General features: G+C 39.8%; 1 protein-coding gene across 1 annotated transcript in view; it reads right to left on the bottom strand.

The window, feature by feature from the left end:
- Positions 1-4,475: 4,475 nt before the first annotated feature.
- Positions 4,476-15,162, bottom strand: part of prdm6 (PR domain containing 6) — a 105,651-nt gene continuing 94,964 nt past the window's right edge. Inside the window, exons 8-9 of the mRNA XM_030418407.1 lie at positions 14,757-14,933; positions 4,476-9,570 (exon numbers count right to left, since the gene is read on the bottom strand). Coding sequence (XP_030274267.1) covers positions 9,456-9,570; positions 14,757-14,933 — 292 coding nt within the window. The 3' untranslated portion in view covers positions 4,476-9,455. The remainder of the gene's footprint in view (positions 9,571-14,756; positions 14,934-15,162) is intronic.

The raw sequence follows: 15,162 nt of genomic DNA, 5'->3' as shown, positions 1-15,162 counted from the left end.
TCTTGACAATGTTTTTTCTCAACATTAAATACCCAGCTCTGCTTCTTTATACATTTAGTCAGCTTCCGCTGATCTGATTGGTTAAAGTTTTTTTTGTAAAAAGCCTAAAAGTAATAAATGTATGTAAATATGAAAAATCTAATGTATAACACACTTATCTCCACTTTTGAAATGTCGACTTCACTCCATGGGGAGTAGTAGTTTTTTGATATATACTAACAAATCTTAAAGACTAACACATTTTTTTTCACCTTTCTAAATGTCAAACCTATTTAGCCTTTTTGCTGATTTTGTATGTTATCATTAATTATTATATCTTTACTTAAATTAAAATATTTTGATTTAAAAATACTATATTAAAAGTAGAGAGATATTACCATCCACATGTACTTAAAGTATCATGTGTAAACGTACCCATTTAGCAGGACGTCTCCTGCAATTTTATTGTATATAACGACGACTGATGCTTATCTTATTTTAAATACTCTTTGGTATTTTATTTTATAACAATGTTGAATTTTACAAGCTGATCATGCACCTTTTTTTTTCTGTACCTGTAGTTGTATGTAGTGGTTAGAAAGATAAAGTACTGCAAGTAGTTTAAATTGTACCCAAGTACAGTACTTGATTACATTCCAAAACTGCACATATGTTGAAAAAAGAACTTTTTTTTTTATAAAAAAATGCAAAATGTGTGTAGTAAATAAAATATAACAAAAATAAAAACCTCTAAAATATAATATTGGATGACATATTTTAAAAATAAAAGCCCATCAAACAAAATGAAACACTAAACTTTGACTGAAAGTTGTGAGAGATGTGAGAGAGCAGCGAGACCAGAACCAGCTGGAGGACGACCGCAGACAGACGACACGTGTTATCACATGTAGAACAACATGTTAACGCACACGCTGCTGCATCTGTGTGTGTCGACATGTGGGCCCTCTGAGCTGACGGTGAACAGATGTTCCCAAGTCATCCATCTACTGAGAGGAGGAGGAGGAGGAGGGCGAAAGAGGAGAGGAAGATAACGAGAAGAGAGACAGAAGGAGAAATGTGATGTTGAGGTTTAGCGTGAAATCCTCCTCGAATATCTTATCAACTGTGTGTGTTCTTATCTGGAATTCCTGCTTGTAAAACTTGTTGCGACTGATAACTGACTGAATCCTGCACACACGCACACACACACACACACACACTTTAACACTCACTCAGTATTGCGTACAGAACAGGTTGGATTCATCAATTGAACATTTCTGAAATAAATATTTTCTTGAGAAGGGTTAAATCAAATCAAACCAGCCTCGCCTCAGAGTCCATTTAGCAGCAGTCGCTCTGGACCTTTTGATCCCGTCACATGATCTTCATCAGCTGTCAGAGAACTACACGTGTTCCAATTCACTTCTTTCCTGGAAAATCAGTTTCGATCAGTACAAACTGAAACCTGCCATGTCTTACACAACTGTTCTATTGACAAACATATTTAACTGAGAGAATGTGAACCTCTTTGAATATAACCGGGAGATCAAACGTCCCCGCTCTGTTCTGTTTCTGTTCTCTTCAGAAATTCATCAGAATTCAGGACAGAAAAAAACAAAACAACCTTCAGCGTGAACGTGGAGGAGCCGTGAATTGAAGCTGTTTGATCTGTCGTCGGTGCCGCGGGTTAAATAAAGTTCAGTTTAAATCTGTGCTGCCTTTCCTCACTGTTGATACAGTAAACACATAAGCTGAGGGGCCGTCGCCATTTCCCACAATTCCTCTGTGAAACTCTTCAGGCTGCTGAGAGCTTCACACCGACATTGCGTACATGGGAACACACGCTGTACATACATCTGTCACACAAACACAGTGACGATGGAAAGTTCTTTTTTTTTTTTTTTTAAATTGATTTATGCTTCATGAGAGTGACGCATGAAAGTGAAACACAGACGGGTGTGACAGTGTTTGTTGTTCTTATATCATCACAGAAGAGAGTCATACACGAAAGAAATACTCACATCTTTTACTTAGGTATAAGTACCATTACACAAAGTAAAAGTACTCTGTTACAAGTAAAAGTGCTGCACGTATCTGAGAGTAAAAGTACAGAAGTATCATCAGTTGTATTTATAAAAGGATCAAATGCAAAATTATTTCTTTTGCAACATTTTTTTCTGCCATTGTGACTGATGTGATGGATCAAATTATTAACATTGTGGAGGCAGACATGTAATAAATGTATTTATGTATTATGTATTTAACTCGTGGCCAGGAGAGCAAGTCGACATATTTTCTCACAGTGAAACTTTCCCACTTTTCTCCTCCAACATGTTTCCAATTAAAAGTGAAAAAAAAAAAAAAAAACTCCACAGCTTCATGTCTAATTGGTTCTGAAAGTGCGACCTCTCGACTGCCTAATATTTTCTCCCCTGACAGGAAATTCCTCCAAAGGCAAACCATTACACTCATTACACACAAACACGCACACGCACACACACACACACACACACACACACACAGCCAAGGCACTTCACTGATTGACTTCACCTGACTGAAACAGTTATTGTTAACAACCTATTTCTCTCCATCATCTTCTTCTTCTCTTTAGCTGCCACAGATGATCTGGTTTTATGTTCAATATGAGAAAAAATATGACTGTCGAGGAGCAGCTTATCCTTTCGTTTGAAGCTGAAAACTAAGAGTAAGAAAATAGTAATGATTTTTATTATTTCAATATTTAAAGTTGCTATAATGGATATTCTTTGTTAAAAGCAACATTATGTAGAATTTGGTGCCATTCAGTGCAAAACCACTGTCGTAAATACAATCTTAGGTCTGTAACCGCTTGTCAGATGTAACGTAGGTGCCGAGAGAGACGAGAAAAAGGTTTCTCTCAGCTCTACGGAGCGTTTTGGCCTCCATCAGCTCATTGTTTTGCTTTTGGCAACTTTTATGGTTTCGTTTTCAACAGTCAGCTGTTTCTTGGTGAAAAAGTTTTATAAAGCACCTGTTCGGCAGTTGGAGAGTAGCTGGTGAACAAAGTGGAGCATTCAGCAGCTTAAAAGACAGATTTTTTTCCCCTCAAGAGCTGGTAGAGACCAAAGCTGAGCTGTGAAAAAAACTGGACTTACATTCATCAGGCGGACACAAACACCACTGAGATGGAACGATGTTACGTCCGGTACAGACGATGTGAAAGGTGACGATCGATGAGGTTGTTTCTGCTCCAAGTGGAATAAAAGTGGAAAAACAAATCAAACAATTAAATATTGAATATTTAATTGTATTCAGTTCAGCTGAATATACTTTGAAATAGATGTACTGTCATGGTACTTCAGATTCACTGATATGTTGTCCTGACACATAACAATTTACTGATGCCTTTTCACGATACGAAAATTTTTAAGAAGGTCAAACATGCATTTTTTGTAATCTAATTTTACATCCCTGCAGATGTCAAGGCTGTTGTCTACAACTATTATTGGCAATTATTATTTTTTCCTCCCCACTTCAACCTGGTTTCCAAGTGACCAATCATTGTAATAACATAATTAGCTGTTACTAATGCATCTGCCTTTTGCTGAGTTTTCTTGCTATAAAATCTGGACCTGTCTTTCACGATGTGAATGTTTTATATTTAGGTTCCGAATGAGCCATTCCTGAGGTTTTCCTCCCGCTCCGCTCACATTTCTTTGATGTCTTTTTTCACTGTAACTTGTTCAAATAAATAAAACTCAAACTCAAAACAGTTTAAACCCCTTTTTCCTCCTCAGCCTCGTTTCTCAGTCAGCAGTTTCTCTCGGTTTGTTTTTCTTCTTTCGCACTTACCGCTTCTAATTAAAACTACCACTTCCATAATCTCATTACATGTAATCTAATCTGGACTCATTCAGACATTTACCAAGAAAAAAAGAAAAAGAAAAGGACACGAAACCTTGGTCGTGTGATCATTTGCTCGGCCTCGGGCTTGGGATCCGGTTCCCACGGTGAAAAAACAGCTGTGATTGATGTTTGAAAGCTCTGACTCTGTTTGTTTTGGTGAATTTGTCGAATCCTCGCAGGAATAATCTCTGAAATCAGACTGGAGAGTGGAAAGTCCAGTTTGTGTTTGCAGAGTGACAGAGCTGAGGTCAAGGCGGTGCTGTGTGTGTGTCTGTGTGTGTGTGTGTGTGTGTGTGTGTGTGTGTGTGTGTGTGTGTGTGTGTGTGTGTGTGTGTGTGTGTGTGTGTGTGTGTGTGTGTGTTACAGATTATTAGCAGTAAGTAGAGGCAGCTGTTGATCGGCCACTAAACCTCCTGTGTGGCAATTCATATTACTGCTTGGGCTCAAAACACATGGAAGTGATAACCTCAGGTAATCTGTGAGGGACAGGACAGAAGACATACCCCTTTTCTAGATGCTCCAATCACAGCCGAGCAATTATTGAAAAACTACGGAAAAATAATAGTTGCACACAAACTTTAGAACAACAGAATCACAGAGAGCACCACTGATAAGAATCAAAACTGGACTTGAGCTTTATTTCCTGTGGAACAATGTCGTTTTGGTTTTTGATCTCATTTTGTCATTCATTTAAAAAAAGGGGGGGAAAGGAGTCAGAGAAAATCATGCAAACAAGATCGAGTCAAACTGGATTCAAAGAGTCTTTCTGTTTGGCATGACAGTCATATTACAGAGGAAATGATTATCATCATCAGAAGAGCTGAGCAAGTTTCAGTTTCTGTCCAGAAGAGGCTGATTTCATCACAAGAAGATTTTCCAGCCAGTAATACAATTATGGTTTTTTAGAAACCTTTACTTCATGACGGGACACAAAGTTTAAGGTTCATTTTTCACTTTGAAAGAATAGACAACATTAAGTTCACATACTTAGGCAAAGACTGGAGTTATACTGAAAATGCACTTTTTAATTTCCCAGAAAGACTTTGAACATTTCTGGAGAGAAAAGGCTCAAAGCTGCATCTTCGTCACCGAGTGAGGAGGGGCCCTTAAACATAACTGAGGTTGAAATTTAAAATGTTTTCTACTGTCAAACTCCACTGAAGCTTAAACATTTAAACATGTCGCCATCAAACCTGATGTCTGATGTCTGTCTTAGGTCAGTAAGTAAAGGGTGTGTTTTTTATTTTCACTGAATGGCAGCTGAAGGACTTTCTGTCGCAAGTTTTCTCTCAGTTTGTTCTCGAGGTCCGTCCTCTGTACCCTGGCAGATGTGAACAGAAAGTGAATTGGCTCAGGCCTCTGGTTCATATTCACATTGTGTTCTTGTCATTGTTTCACCTCAGTCCTACTCATCCATCATATAAAAACCCATAGTTGCTATTTTTCTATATACAGCACTGGATCAATCTGCATTCTGATCAAAGGGATGTCTCGCTCTGGATCACAACGGTTCCACTTTTAGTTACACAAACACGTCCGTAAGAGATTGATGAGAAGGTGTCACAGCGCTCGGACATCAGGATTCATTAACACACCACAGACTTGATGAGAGTTTTGCTCTAAAGGCAGATAAACCACCCAAAACACAACTGTTTTAACTAATTTAGGATTGCCTAAACTGGGGCTAATGAAGTAATAGTTTTTCATAAGTTACTTTGATAATGGGGGACACCAAACAGGTGATGATTACTAAATATTTTCTCATGTGAAAGGCGTTGGTAACTTCAAGTTTCATCTGCCAAACATTACAGTGGAGAAAAAAAAAATACTTTACGCATCTATTTCATGAACCAGGTGTGTAGAAGCGGGAAGGGTAGACTTCCAGTACGAGACCATCGTCGTGCAAAACCTTTGGTGTAGTAGGTGTAATACTGGAAAAGTCGCAAATATATGCATGTTTGCAAGTTAGCCGGTGTGCTGGAGTTCATACACACTTATAAAACTGCTTATAGTTAAACGGTCCAACAAACAACAAAACAAGCAGCTTCTGAAGCGACCTGACTGAGTAAATGAGCGACCACTCACAGGCTGGAGGACCCTTTGCAGGCAGCCAATCACAGAAGTCGATCAACACTACGGAGAGAAAGGGAAAAAGAAAAATCGTACTGTCTGGTCTGGTCTGTGTTGGGTGCTGATAGGGACCCAAAAGTGGGCAAAGAGATGCAAACTGCTTCTTAATCTAAATCCAGCAGCCCTATATGATCCAGATTTTGTACCTATTTGATTTTGGCTAACATTTGGTACGAATTTAATCATTTTCTGTTTAATATGACCCCTAAATGTGACATGTTAAAAATGAAGGTTAGAATCGGTTACAGCTTGCACACGTTATCATAACCAGCAGGAGGAGATGTGATCAGATTTTCCATGTCTGCTGTTTGTATTTATAGTATAGAAATCAGGACGGTTGGGTGTTAAGAGTGCATTCGCGACCTCTACTCTCTGACGACGAGTCAACCTGCAACTCAGCAACTCTTACAGACGTCCGTGTGATAAAATTGAATGCGTTTCCTGCGGTCAAACATCCCTCTGAGTTTTGGTTTGGTCTGCTGCAGATTAACATCCACCATGTTCAACACTCTGTTGGTCTTTGGGAAATTTCAGTTTTCAGATTATTATTAGTATTATTATTATTATTATTATTATAATTATTATTATTAAAGCTTTTTAAACTTTCAGGCACAGAAACCTATTTGGTGTTCATGTAATAACTGTGCTTTTACACCCCCCACTCATTTTAACACAAAGTGTATCATAAAGACACAGGACTATTTACACATTTGAGATTGCTTATGAATGGAGTTAGACTTGCATCGTGTAACAAATATACTCTATGAGACGAAATTTATGGCGAGAGACATGAGAAGTATTTTGACATGTGAAACATTTGCTCTTTGTGGATAGTATTTGTGCCCTCAGATGATCAGATGTCACCTTTATATTAAACTGATTGTTATAAAAACTGAACGGATGGAACACAACATAAGAAATGTTTGAACCCTGAAAATATCTTAAATACCAAAGTGAGAAAAAAAACATGGACTGACTTTAAAACAAATACATTGTTAAACACATGCTTTATGTTTAGCACACCTCTTTATGAGCTGCGGGGTTATTTCTATAAGAAATCATGTCCATAATCTCTTCAGTATTTCCCTTCTTTGTCCGCCATCTTTTCGTCTGCCAACATCAGAGCTGCAAAAATTAAATTATCAACAATTCAAAACAAAAGTGCCTGAAGCATGATATGAGCAAGAAGATAAATATAATTTGTTTCTTTTGTCCTTTGTTTTTCTTTTCTTTTCTTTTTTTTTTACAATACATACTCCTTGTCATTTTATTATGTTCATTTAATGATGTAAAACTTGAGCGTCGTCCTCAGGCGCCCGTGTTGATGCTCGTTGTGCATTCTCTGTTGTCTGTTTGCTTTGGTTGCGCCCTCCTTTGGCATCGCTGTTGCAAAAAGGAAAAAAAAAAGGAAACCGAGAAGTAAAGCTACAGACAGAACATCAGTCTGAATTTTTTGGTATTTCATTGTTTTTGTCCCGGTTTCAGGAAAGAGTTTTCTTTGGAGGGAAACCAAACAGGATTCCCAAAAGTCTCCAATAAATATCCTCGTCCAAAAAGAGTTTGTAAGCCCGACCCCTTCTTCTTCTCTGCTGGGGGAAAAAAAAGCATCTTTGGTTTGGTTGAATCAGGATTCACTCCAGCAGGATGAATGTGGCTTTAATGTCAGAAGTCAGTCAGTCAAACAGTCAGACCGCGGTCACACTAAAGCAGCTAAATCTGAAAACAGCCTTAAAAAAAGACATCCATTTTCAGGTTGTTTTCCGAAAGATCTCCCTCCACACTTAAACACCAGGACAACAAATTGGTAAAAACAATCCTCTGTCTTCATTTGCTCGGCTTAGTATTTTTTTTGACCAGCTGTGGGACAGCTTTGTTTCAGTCTGTGAGACTGTGTGTGTGGTCCTGGTGACACTTGTTGTAGCAGGAACTACCACAGAAGAAGTTAAAGCTATTCTGCAGGTGATTATGTGACTGTCTGTGGACAGATTATTGTCAGCGTGATGGCGTCACAACTGTGCCAGATGACCTCATGAAGCTACAGGTGTGTAGTTGAGATCAAAATGACGGCCGAGGGCAACATGTAATAATGAAATAACAACTACTGAGCAGTTGGAACATGAACAAGTGTATTAAAGTGATTCGATTCTGGCTCTTGAAAGCTGCCTGATTACTTGATGCCCAGACAATTAAATTACTATTCCCTGATCACGAGGTCCAATGACGGTAACGACAGACAGACTTCTGTTGTGCTGTTCCAAAGGCTCAGCTTGTGTACTCACACACTCCATAACAATGCAAGTTACTAGGCATGGCTTTTTGGTATCCTTTGTGAAGTTAATATCCACCAAGCAGCCGCTGTCTATAAGTTGTGAATTAATTAACAATATCTGTATCTACTGATCGAGGGCCCGTGAGCTTTCAAGTTGTACTATAGAGTCGTTTCATGCCAACTCACCCAAAATCCAGATGTTTTTCCCAGTTCAAATCACGATTTTAAAAAAAAGCAAAAAAAAAAAATAAATAAAAATAAAAGTGAATAACAAGACTTCTATTAAATTCATGGAAACTTGTAAAATGATATAGCTGTACTCCAAATACATTTTGAGTTGTGGATTTATTGCTGTGAGAAATTAGTCAAACGAGTTGGAAATTTTGAACCCAATGAAAAAGAGGCTAAAGATATGTACCAGACAGATAGAAAACCTTTAAGTCAACACTCTACAAATATCTACCGATAAATAAATAACACTGAATGTCACATTACGAGAGAGTAATATAATATATTTGATTTTTTCTCCCCACATATATGCAAGGAATATATAAACTTTCACATATAAAAGTTACAAGGAAATTAAAATAATCCTTCTTGGGAAAATCTACAGTCAAAAAACCCCCCGGAAGTGGGTTTTTTAGGCTCTGAAGTTTTATCTATCAAGATCGCTAAACCGCTGAAATTTAAACTTTTAAAGTATTTGGAGTACAGGGATAGGATTTTACAAAGTCACATGAATTTAATAGAAGTTTTTTTTTTTGTTGAGAAAAATCCATGACATGAACTGGGAGGCCCGAGGTGAGCTGGCATGGAATGAACCCTTTTACATTGAATAAGGGGATGAAATCAATGAATCTGTATATAAATCAGTGCAGTTTTCTTGCTGTACACTTGTCATATAAATCTATTTTTGTCCATTGCTTTTGGTTTCCTCTAAAGAGAGGTAAGACTGATGGATGGTTGATGCTTGGGTAGCACTTACGCTGCGTACAGCTTTCGATTTAAACTCCTAGTAAAAGATTGAGCAGCATTTTTGGATTCCTCCCATCTGGATTTCTTTAGTTTTTCCAAATCTTCAAGTTTCAAAAATGGATGGAGGAGGGTGAAAAAATGGAGGGAGTAAGATTCATTTTCAAATTTAAGCTGCCATAATGTGGCTGTGGTGTCAGTCGGTAAACAGTCGGGGGGGTTAATCCACCTCGATGGACTCGGTGCTCTCGTTTATCGGTTTACACTCGTTGGGGAGTCGCTGATGGCGGCTGAGCTGCGTCGCTTGTGTGAAGCTGCGGTCGCAACGCTCGCACCTGTCACACACATAAAGAAAGAGAAAACACCGGAAACAGATAAGAGACAGTGATACAAGTCGGACACGAACAGAAGGTCAGAAAACACAACAGTGTTATGAAGAAAGAGGACTTAAAAAGCACAAATGCACAGACACAACCCTCAGATCTGTCCACACACACACATGCACACACACACACACACACACACACACACACACACACACACACACACACACACACACACAGAGAGAGACACACACCTCCCTGTTAACTCTAATATCCAGTGACAGTATAAAGTGTGTGTGAGGCCCAGTGGAGCAGCAAGCTGTAATTGTTGCCCTGATCTTTACAACCTGACCGACAAATTACACACACACACACACACACACACACACAAACTCTACCTGTCAATAATCTATCTAGTGGGCTGGGGAGGGTTTTCCCATCTCACAATCTCAAACACACACACACACACACACACGCAAGAACAGACATGTCCGTGCCTGATAAAGCAGCGTCACTGTCACTTTCAATAGAAAGAGAGAAGAGAGGGAGCTTTTAGTCTGAGCTGGAGGGGGGTTAGGGGGCAGTTAAATGTATATAAGTGTGAGCGTGTGCTGGACGGAAGGTGTGTGTGTGTGTGTGTGCGTGTGTGGAGGGGCTCTTCAAAGAGAAAGCTGTGTTGAGGTATTGGACTTAGCAGCCCAGAAACAAGACGAACATGCTGTTGGATAGATAGGAGGAGGGGGAGGGAGGGGAGTGTTAGATAAGGAAGGAGAGACATTTCTGTGTATTGAAGCTCGGCCCAGTGTGGACTGAACAATGGCGAGCAGAAGCTCTTTAACTCAAGCTTTTTACTCATTTAATCTCACAAACACAACGTCAGCTGTCAACGTTCTGTAAGAAATGGACGTGTCAACTTTTGTGTAAAGAAACAAGTTTGACATTTGGGACGTGATTTAGTTTTTACTTTTATTTTAAACATTGATTTGAAGTTTAAATTTGTCCAGACAGAAAATTGAATATCTCACCGAATGCATCAATACAGCACTTTTATGTGTTTGTAGTATTATTTGGACAACAGTTACATAGGCTGTGTCATTCTATAGCTACATACACACAATACATTGCTGTTCACTTTGGGGCATTATATTTGCGAGATTATATATTTGGGCATTATAAATTGTTGACAATGATAACATAAAATGGTTTACTTTAAAATTCTTTAAATGGAGCTAAAGTAGTTTGATTTTGGTGAATCTAGATGAGAATTGATTGATGAAACGATTTTTTTACACATTTGCAAACCAACATTTTGGCTTTGCCAAAATCAGGATGACAGAAACTACTGATACGAACGGATGTCATTAACCATTTATGAAAGCATCTGATAAAATTGCTTAATGTATTTTTCAGCAGGCTGAGTATTGCTGTTTATAGTGAGTACATTTAAACACGCGTGTGAGGCATCTCCTAAACAGCGGTAATCATTATGGAAACACTTTTAGCAGGATGATCTTCCATTTGACTCTGTCTCATTTCGGGAATTTTCTTACAGTGCAAGAAAAACAAAACAGACCCCTGACTGAACTGGACTGCTCTGCCCTCAAGGTGCTCCAATTCATCTGTAAATCTACAAAACCACAACAGCTACCGACATCAAAGCTCCTCTGAAGCGTCTCTGTCACAGCAACTAATCCACCAGGACAGACACGAGGACGGTCCTCCTGCGGAACAAAGAGCCGAGCTGAAACAAGGCCGCTGCAGTCCGCTGGCTACCGACCAGCCGGTGTCTCTCACAGGCCGCTTCCTTCTTCTCTCAGCAGGGAAAAATAACTTTGAGCACTTTGTCCTGACAAAATGACACAGGCAGCTTTAATCACTTTCCCTCAAGGATCAGTGAAGTTTCTCTTATCTTAATCTTTGTAATAAAAGGGGACAGAATGGGAAGTAAACAAGTACAGATTGTGTTCAGTCACAGATTGACAGAGCTGATGTAGAGGACATGTAGAAGTTTCTGTTGTTAGAATTTACTGTCTTCAGGAAGCGCCTCTGACAAACTCTGATCATATCTTACTACTAAATTCTACCCAGAATCTGATGCTCGTAAGAGTGTATGTGATGAAACAGCAACTCATTCAATTTCCTTTGAGTGCATATTTTTGCTATTTAGACATCAGTTATGTGAAATTGCTGCTTGCAGCGCTGAACCTACTGAGAATCAACCCCCAACTCTGTGGCCACATACGACCTCTTTGAGCTGACAGTGTCTCAGGCTCTCAACAAACTTTCAAATACAGCCTTCTTCTGAACGCAGTGTACATCACCCACTGGCATTAAACAACAGATGGTGACAACATCTGACCAGCTAAAGAGGGAGGAAGATTAATTTGTACCTTTGGATTCAAATGGATCTGGATCATCTAGATGGACAATCCTTAGGCTGTTCTGAAGCATTTTTGTACAAGGTACCCCATCCTGGAATACTTTACAAGACAAATTTAATTTGGACACCCTGCAGTCTTTCATGTCTCTTTGTGCTCATCAGGTGGACACAAACACTCCAATGAGATTCTTATGTTGCTCTATGTCTGCTGGATGTAGGAGTATGGACTTGTTCGCAGGTTGTTAGCTCTTACAGTACGTCTCCTTAAGATGATGATAAACAGTGATCAGTCTCAACATTGAAAGGACTAACTGTAACAAGACTAATGCTATTCTCTTCACAACCATCAGTCCTTTTCTAATGTTGTGGCTCATTGGTGGTTTCATTTTTCGTTCACTGACCTAAACTTGTCAAAATCTTTGCATCTGTAGTCACAAAGCTACTGGTTGAGGATCAGATCAAAAGCCGTCAGCCAACAAAGGACTGACATTTCACTTTCCTCTCCGACGCTGAGGTTAAGTAGAGCAGGAAGCCAAAAGTTTAAATTGTTGCAGTTTAAAGCAGTCTTGAACAAGCATGCAAGACAAAGTGCTTTAGGACAGCAGAGAAAACAGCAGCAGCAGTTTGACAGGCTCCACAGTCCAGCGAGTATCAGTGCTGAAAAGCTGCCGACCACACAGAATCCCTGCCTCCGTCTCCTCAGCGGGAAAATAAAGTTGAGCGTTTTCCTCCTGACAAAGTGACAGTGGCAGCTTTAATCTATTTGCTGCACCGTCCAAAAGGAGATAACTCCCCGAGGCCATCGATCTGCTAAAGATTTCTGACGCCCGTCCGTGATTGTCTTTGTCCCGCTCTGCCTCCACCGAGACTCTGAAGTGCTGATGAAAAGGTTCGGGGTTTCCTCCGATTGCTTATTAAGAAAGCTGATTTGCTTTAACCGGATTTCTCGCAGGGCGCTTGTCGTTTCACTTTTTACATTGTGATCTCTTGTTCCTCCTCTCTCTTCCTCTCTCTCCTTTTCTCAGTCATTCTTCTCGCCCTTTCCCCACGTCAATGACCAGTTCGGATTTCTCTGATTGCTTATTAAGAACATTAATTTGTTTCCCCCTAGCTTTCCCCTGACACTTGTCCTCTAGATTTCCCATAACTCAAATCGCTTATTTCGCTCTCTTCACTTTCTTTAATATCTCTTACACTTTCGCCCTTTCCCCTCTGTCACCCCCTGCCCCCAACCTGAATGCTGACCTCTGTGTCCACTGGGGGAATCTTTATTGTCCTCCGCTGCTGACAAGATGACAGCATGACAACAGCAGCTCCCAGAAACCCCTAATTGCAGTGTGGCCTGCCCTCTAATTACATCAGTCTTCACCAAGTAAAAAATGGAAATGAGCAGTCTCAGTGTGCAGAGATGTGTTACCAGGCCGCTAACTGCTGTGATTGAGCACCTTCTGTATTTACACTGAATGATGTGTGCTGAAGCGCTCCTCCACAGCGGTTTACAACGAGCAAAACACAAGAACAAGCAGAGATTTTCCTCAGTGGCCAACATCACAGGAAGTTATTCCTTATTCGTAAGGAAACCAAAGGTCAAAGGTCACAGCTGCCACGACAGCAGATGTAACAAAATATTCACATATTACCAGAGGGATCATGAATAATGGAAGAGAGCAATAACAATTAATAAGGTCCAAGAAACCTCCCAACCCCCGTCCAAAAGCAAACTGGAACTGTAATAAAAAACAAAAGATTTCAGATTTGTATTTAGTGCAAGACAAAAGGGACGCACAACACGAGTACACTGGAAGTACTGAGGAAGCCTCCATAATGTTTTTTTTTTTTACCATCTGTGAAAACAAAACAAAAAAATCAGGAAAACCCCTAAAAAACAAGCATTTTTTTTCAGTAGATTTCTTTTTGTTATAATCATTTTGATGAGGACATGGGGAAATTGGCACTTCATCCGCTTGTAGTCAAAATGTGTATCAGTATTTTTTGGAATCAGTATTCCAAAACGAGTACAAAAAAACACTTAAACACAGCCTTCAAAAGAAAAAAACGTGTTTTTTGTGTGTTTTCACTGTTGCACACCGAAAAAAAACTTCATGAGAAAAAGTTTTTTCCCTGTGAAAAAGAAATCACTCTAATTCACGCATAAAAATTTTCACGATGCAAGTCTTAACGTTTTCATTAGTGCATGAAAAGATTGATTAGGGTTTAGAAAAAAAATGAAAAGCAATTTAATTTATTGCAATATACAGAAATTGCAATATAAATCCAAATTTTTAAATCCTGTTTCCTCTTCGTGAAGACGTCTCCATGCTGCCTGTGACCCTTTGAATTGATCAGTCGTTCACTGAGCTTTATCTGTTAATGTGGGAGTGATGCTGCATCTATCCGGCAGTAGAACCAAACTCAACAAGAACTGGAGAGCTTTATTTTTTTGTTTTTATAAAACTGCCTACATTATCATGCCAATACCACAGAAAACAATCAAAGGAATAACCAGGAAGCTTGTTGGATAAGTGACTCTGTTCTACAGTGTAGTTTACGGTGAGGCTGTGTTGAATTTGGATGAATTAAAATGAATTACAGTCGTTTTCCTTCAAAGCACGATTGTTAGAAAAAGTGACATCAGGTGTTGCTAAGATGCCGGCAGATGACAGCTCGGGTATTGTAGCGATGAGAGTGTCAGCAGGTGGTTAAGAGGATGTCAGTAGGTGTTAGCTGGGTGTCGTATGTGAGTAATTCTAGCCAGGCGGGAGGGAGCAGAAGGGTGGGTGGGTTGGATGGGTGGGTGGGGGTACTCACTGTTACTTACTTGAACGGCTTCTCCCCGGTGTGCGTGCGAATGTGGTTGTTGAGTGTTGTGGCGCCAGCGAACGCACGGCCGCAGTATCCACATTTGAAGGGTCGGTCGCTCGAGTGTGTCACCACGTGGTTCCTCAAATCTGATGGCTGAGAAAAGGACTGGGAGCAGTGGCCGCACTGGTATGGTCTGAAGGGGGAGACAGGTGAGAATGTAAAGTGGGTGTGTGTGTGCAGGTTTCTGCTCTTTCCAGGTCATGTGGTGGAGAGTTAAGTGTTGTGATCAAGGTTTTGGTGGAAGCTTCTTGAAGATGCTTTGCAAGTTTAGACCTTTCTGCTTTATTTTGTTCAGAAGTGCTTGTGGAACAATTGTGCTACCGGGTTATTTGCAGTTGTTGTTGTTGTTGTTGTATACTGTA

Source organism: Sparus aurata, chromosome 5 (genome assembly GCF_900880675.1).
Source record: "Sparus aurata chromosome 5, fSpaAur1.1, whole genome shotgun sequence".
Classification (NCBI taxonomy): Eukaryota; Metazoa; Chordata; class Actinopteri; order Spariformes; family Sparidae; genus Sparus; species Sparus aurata.
The sequence above is the reverse complement of the archived record's forward strand: the minus strand, read 5'-3'. Positions and strand labels throughout refer to the sequence as shown.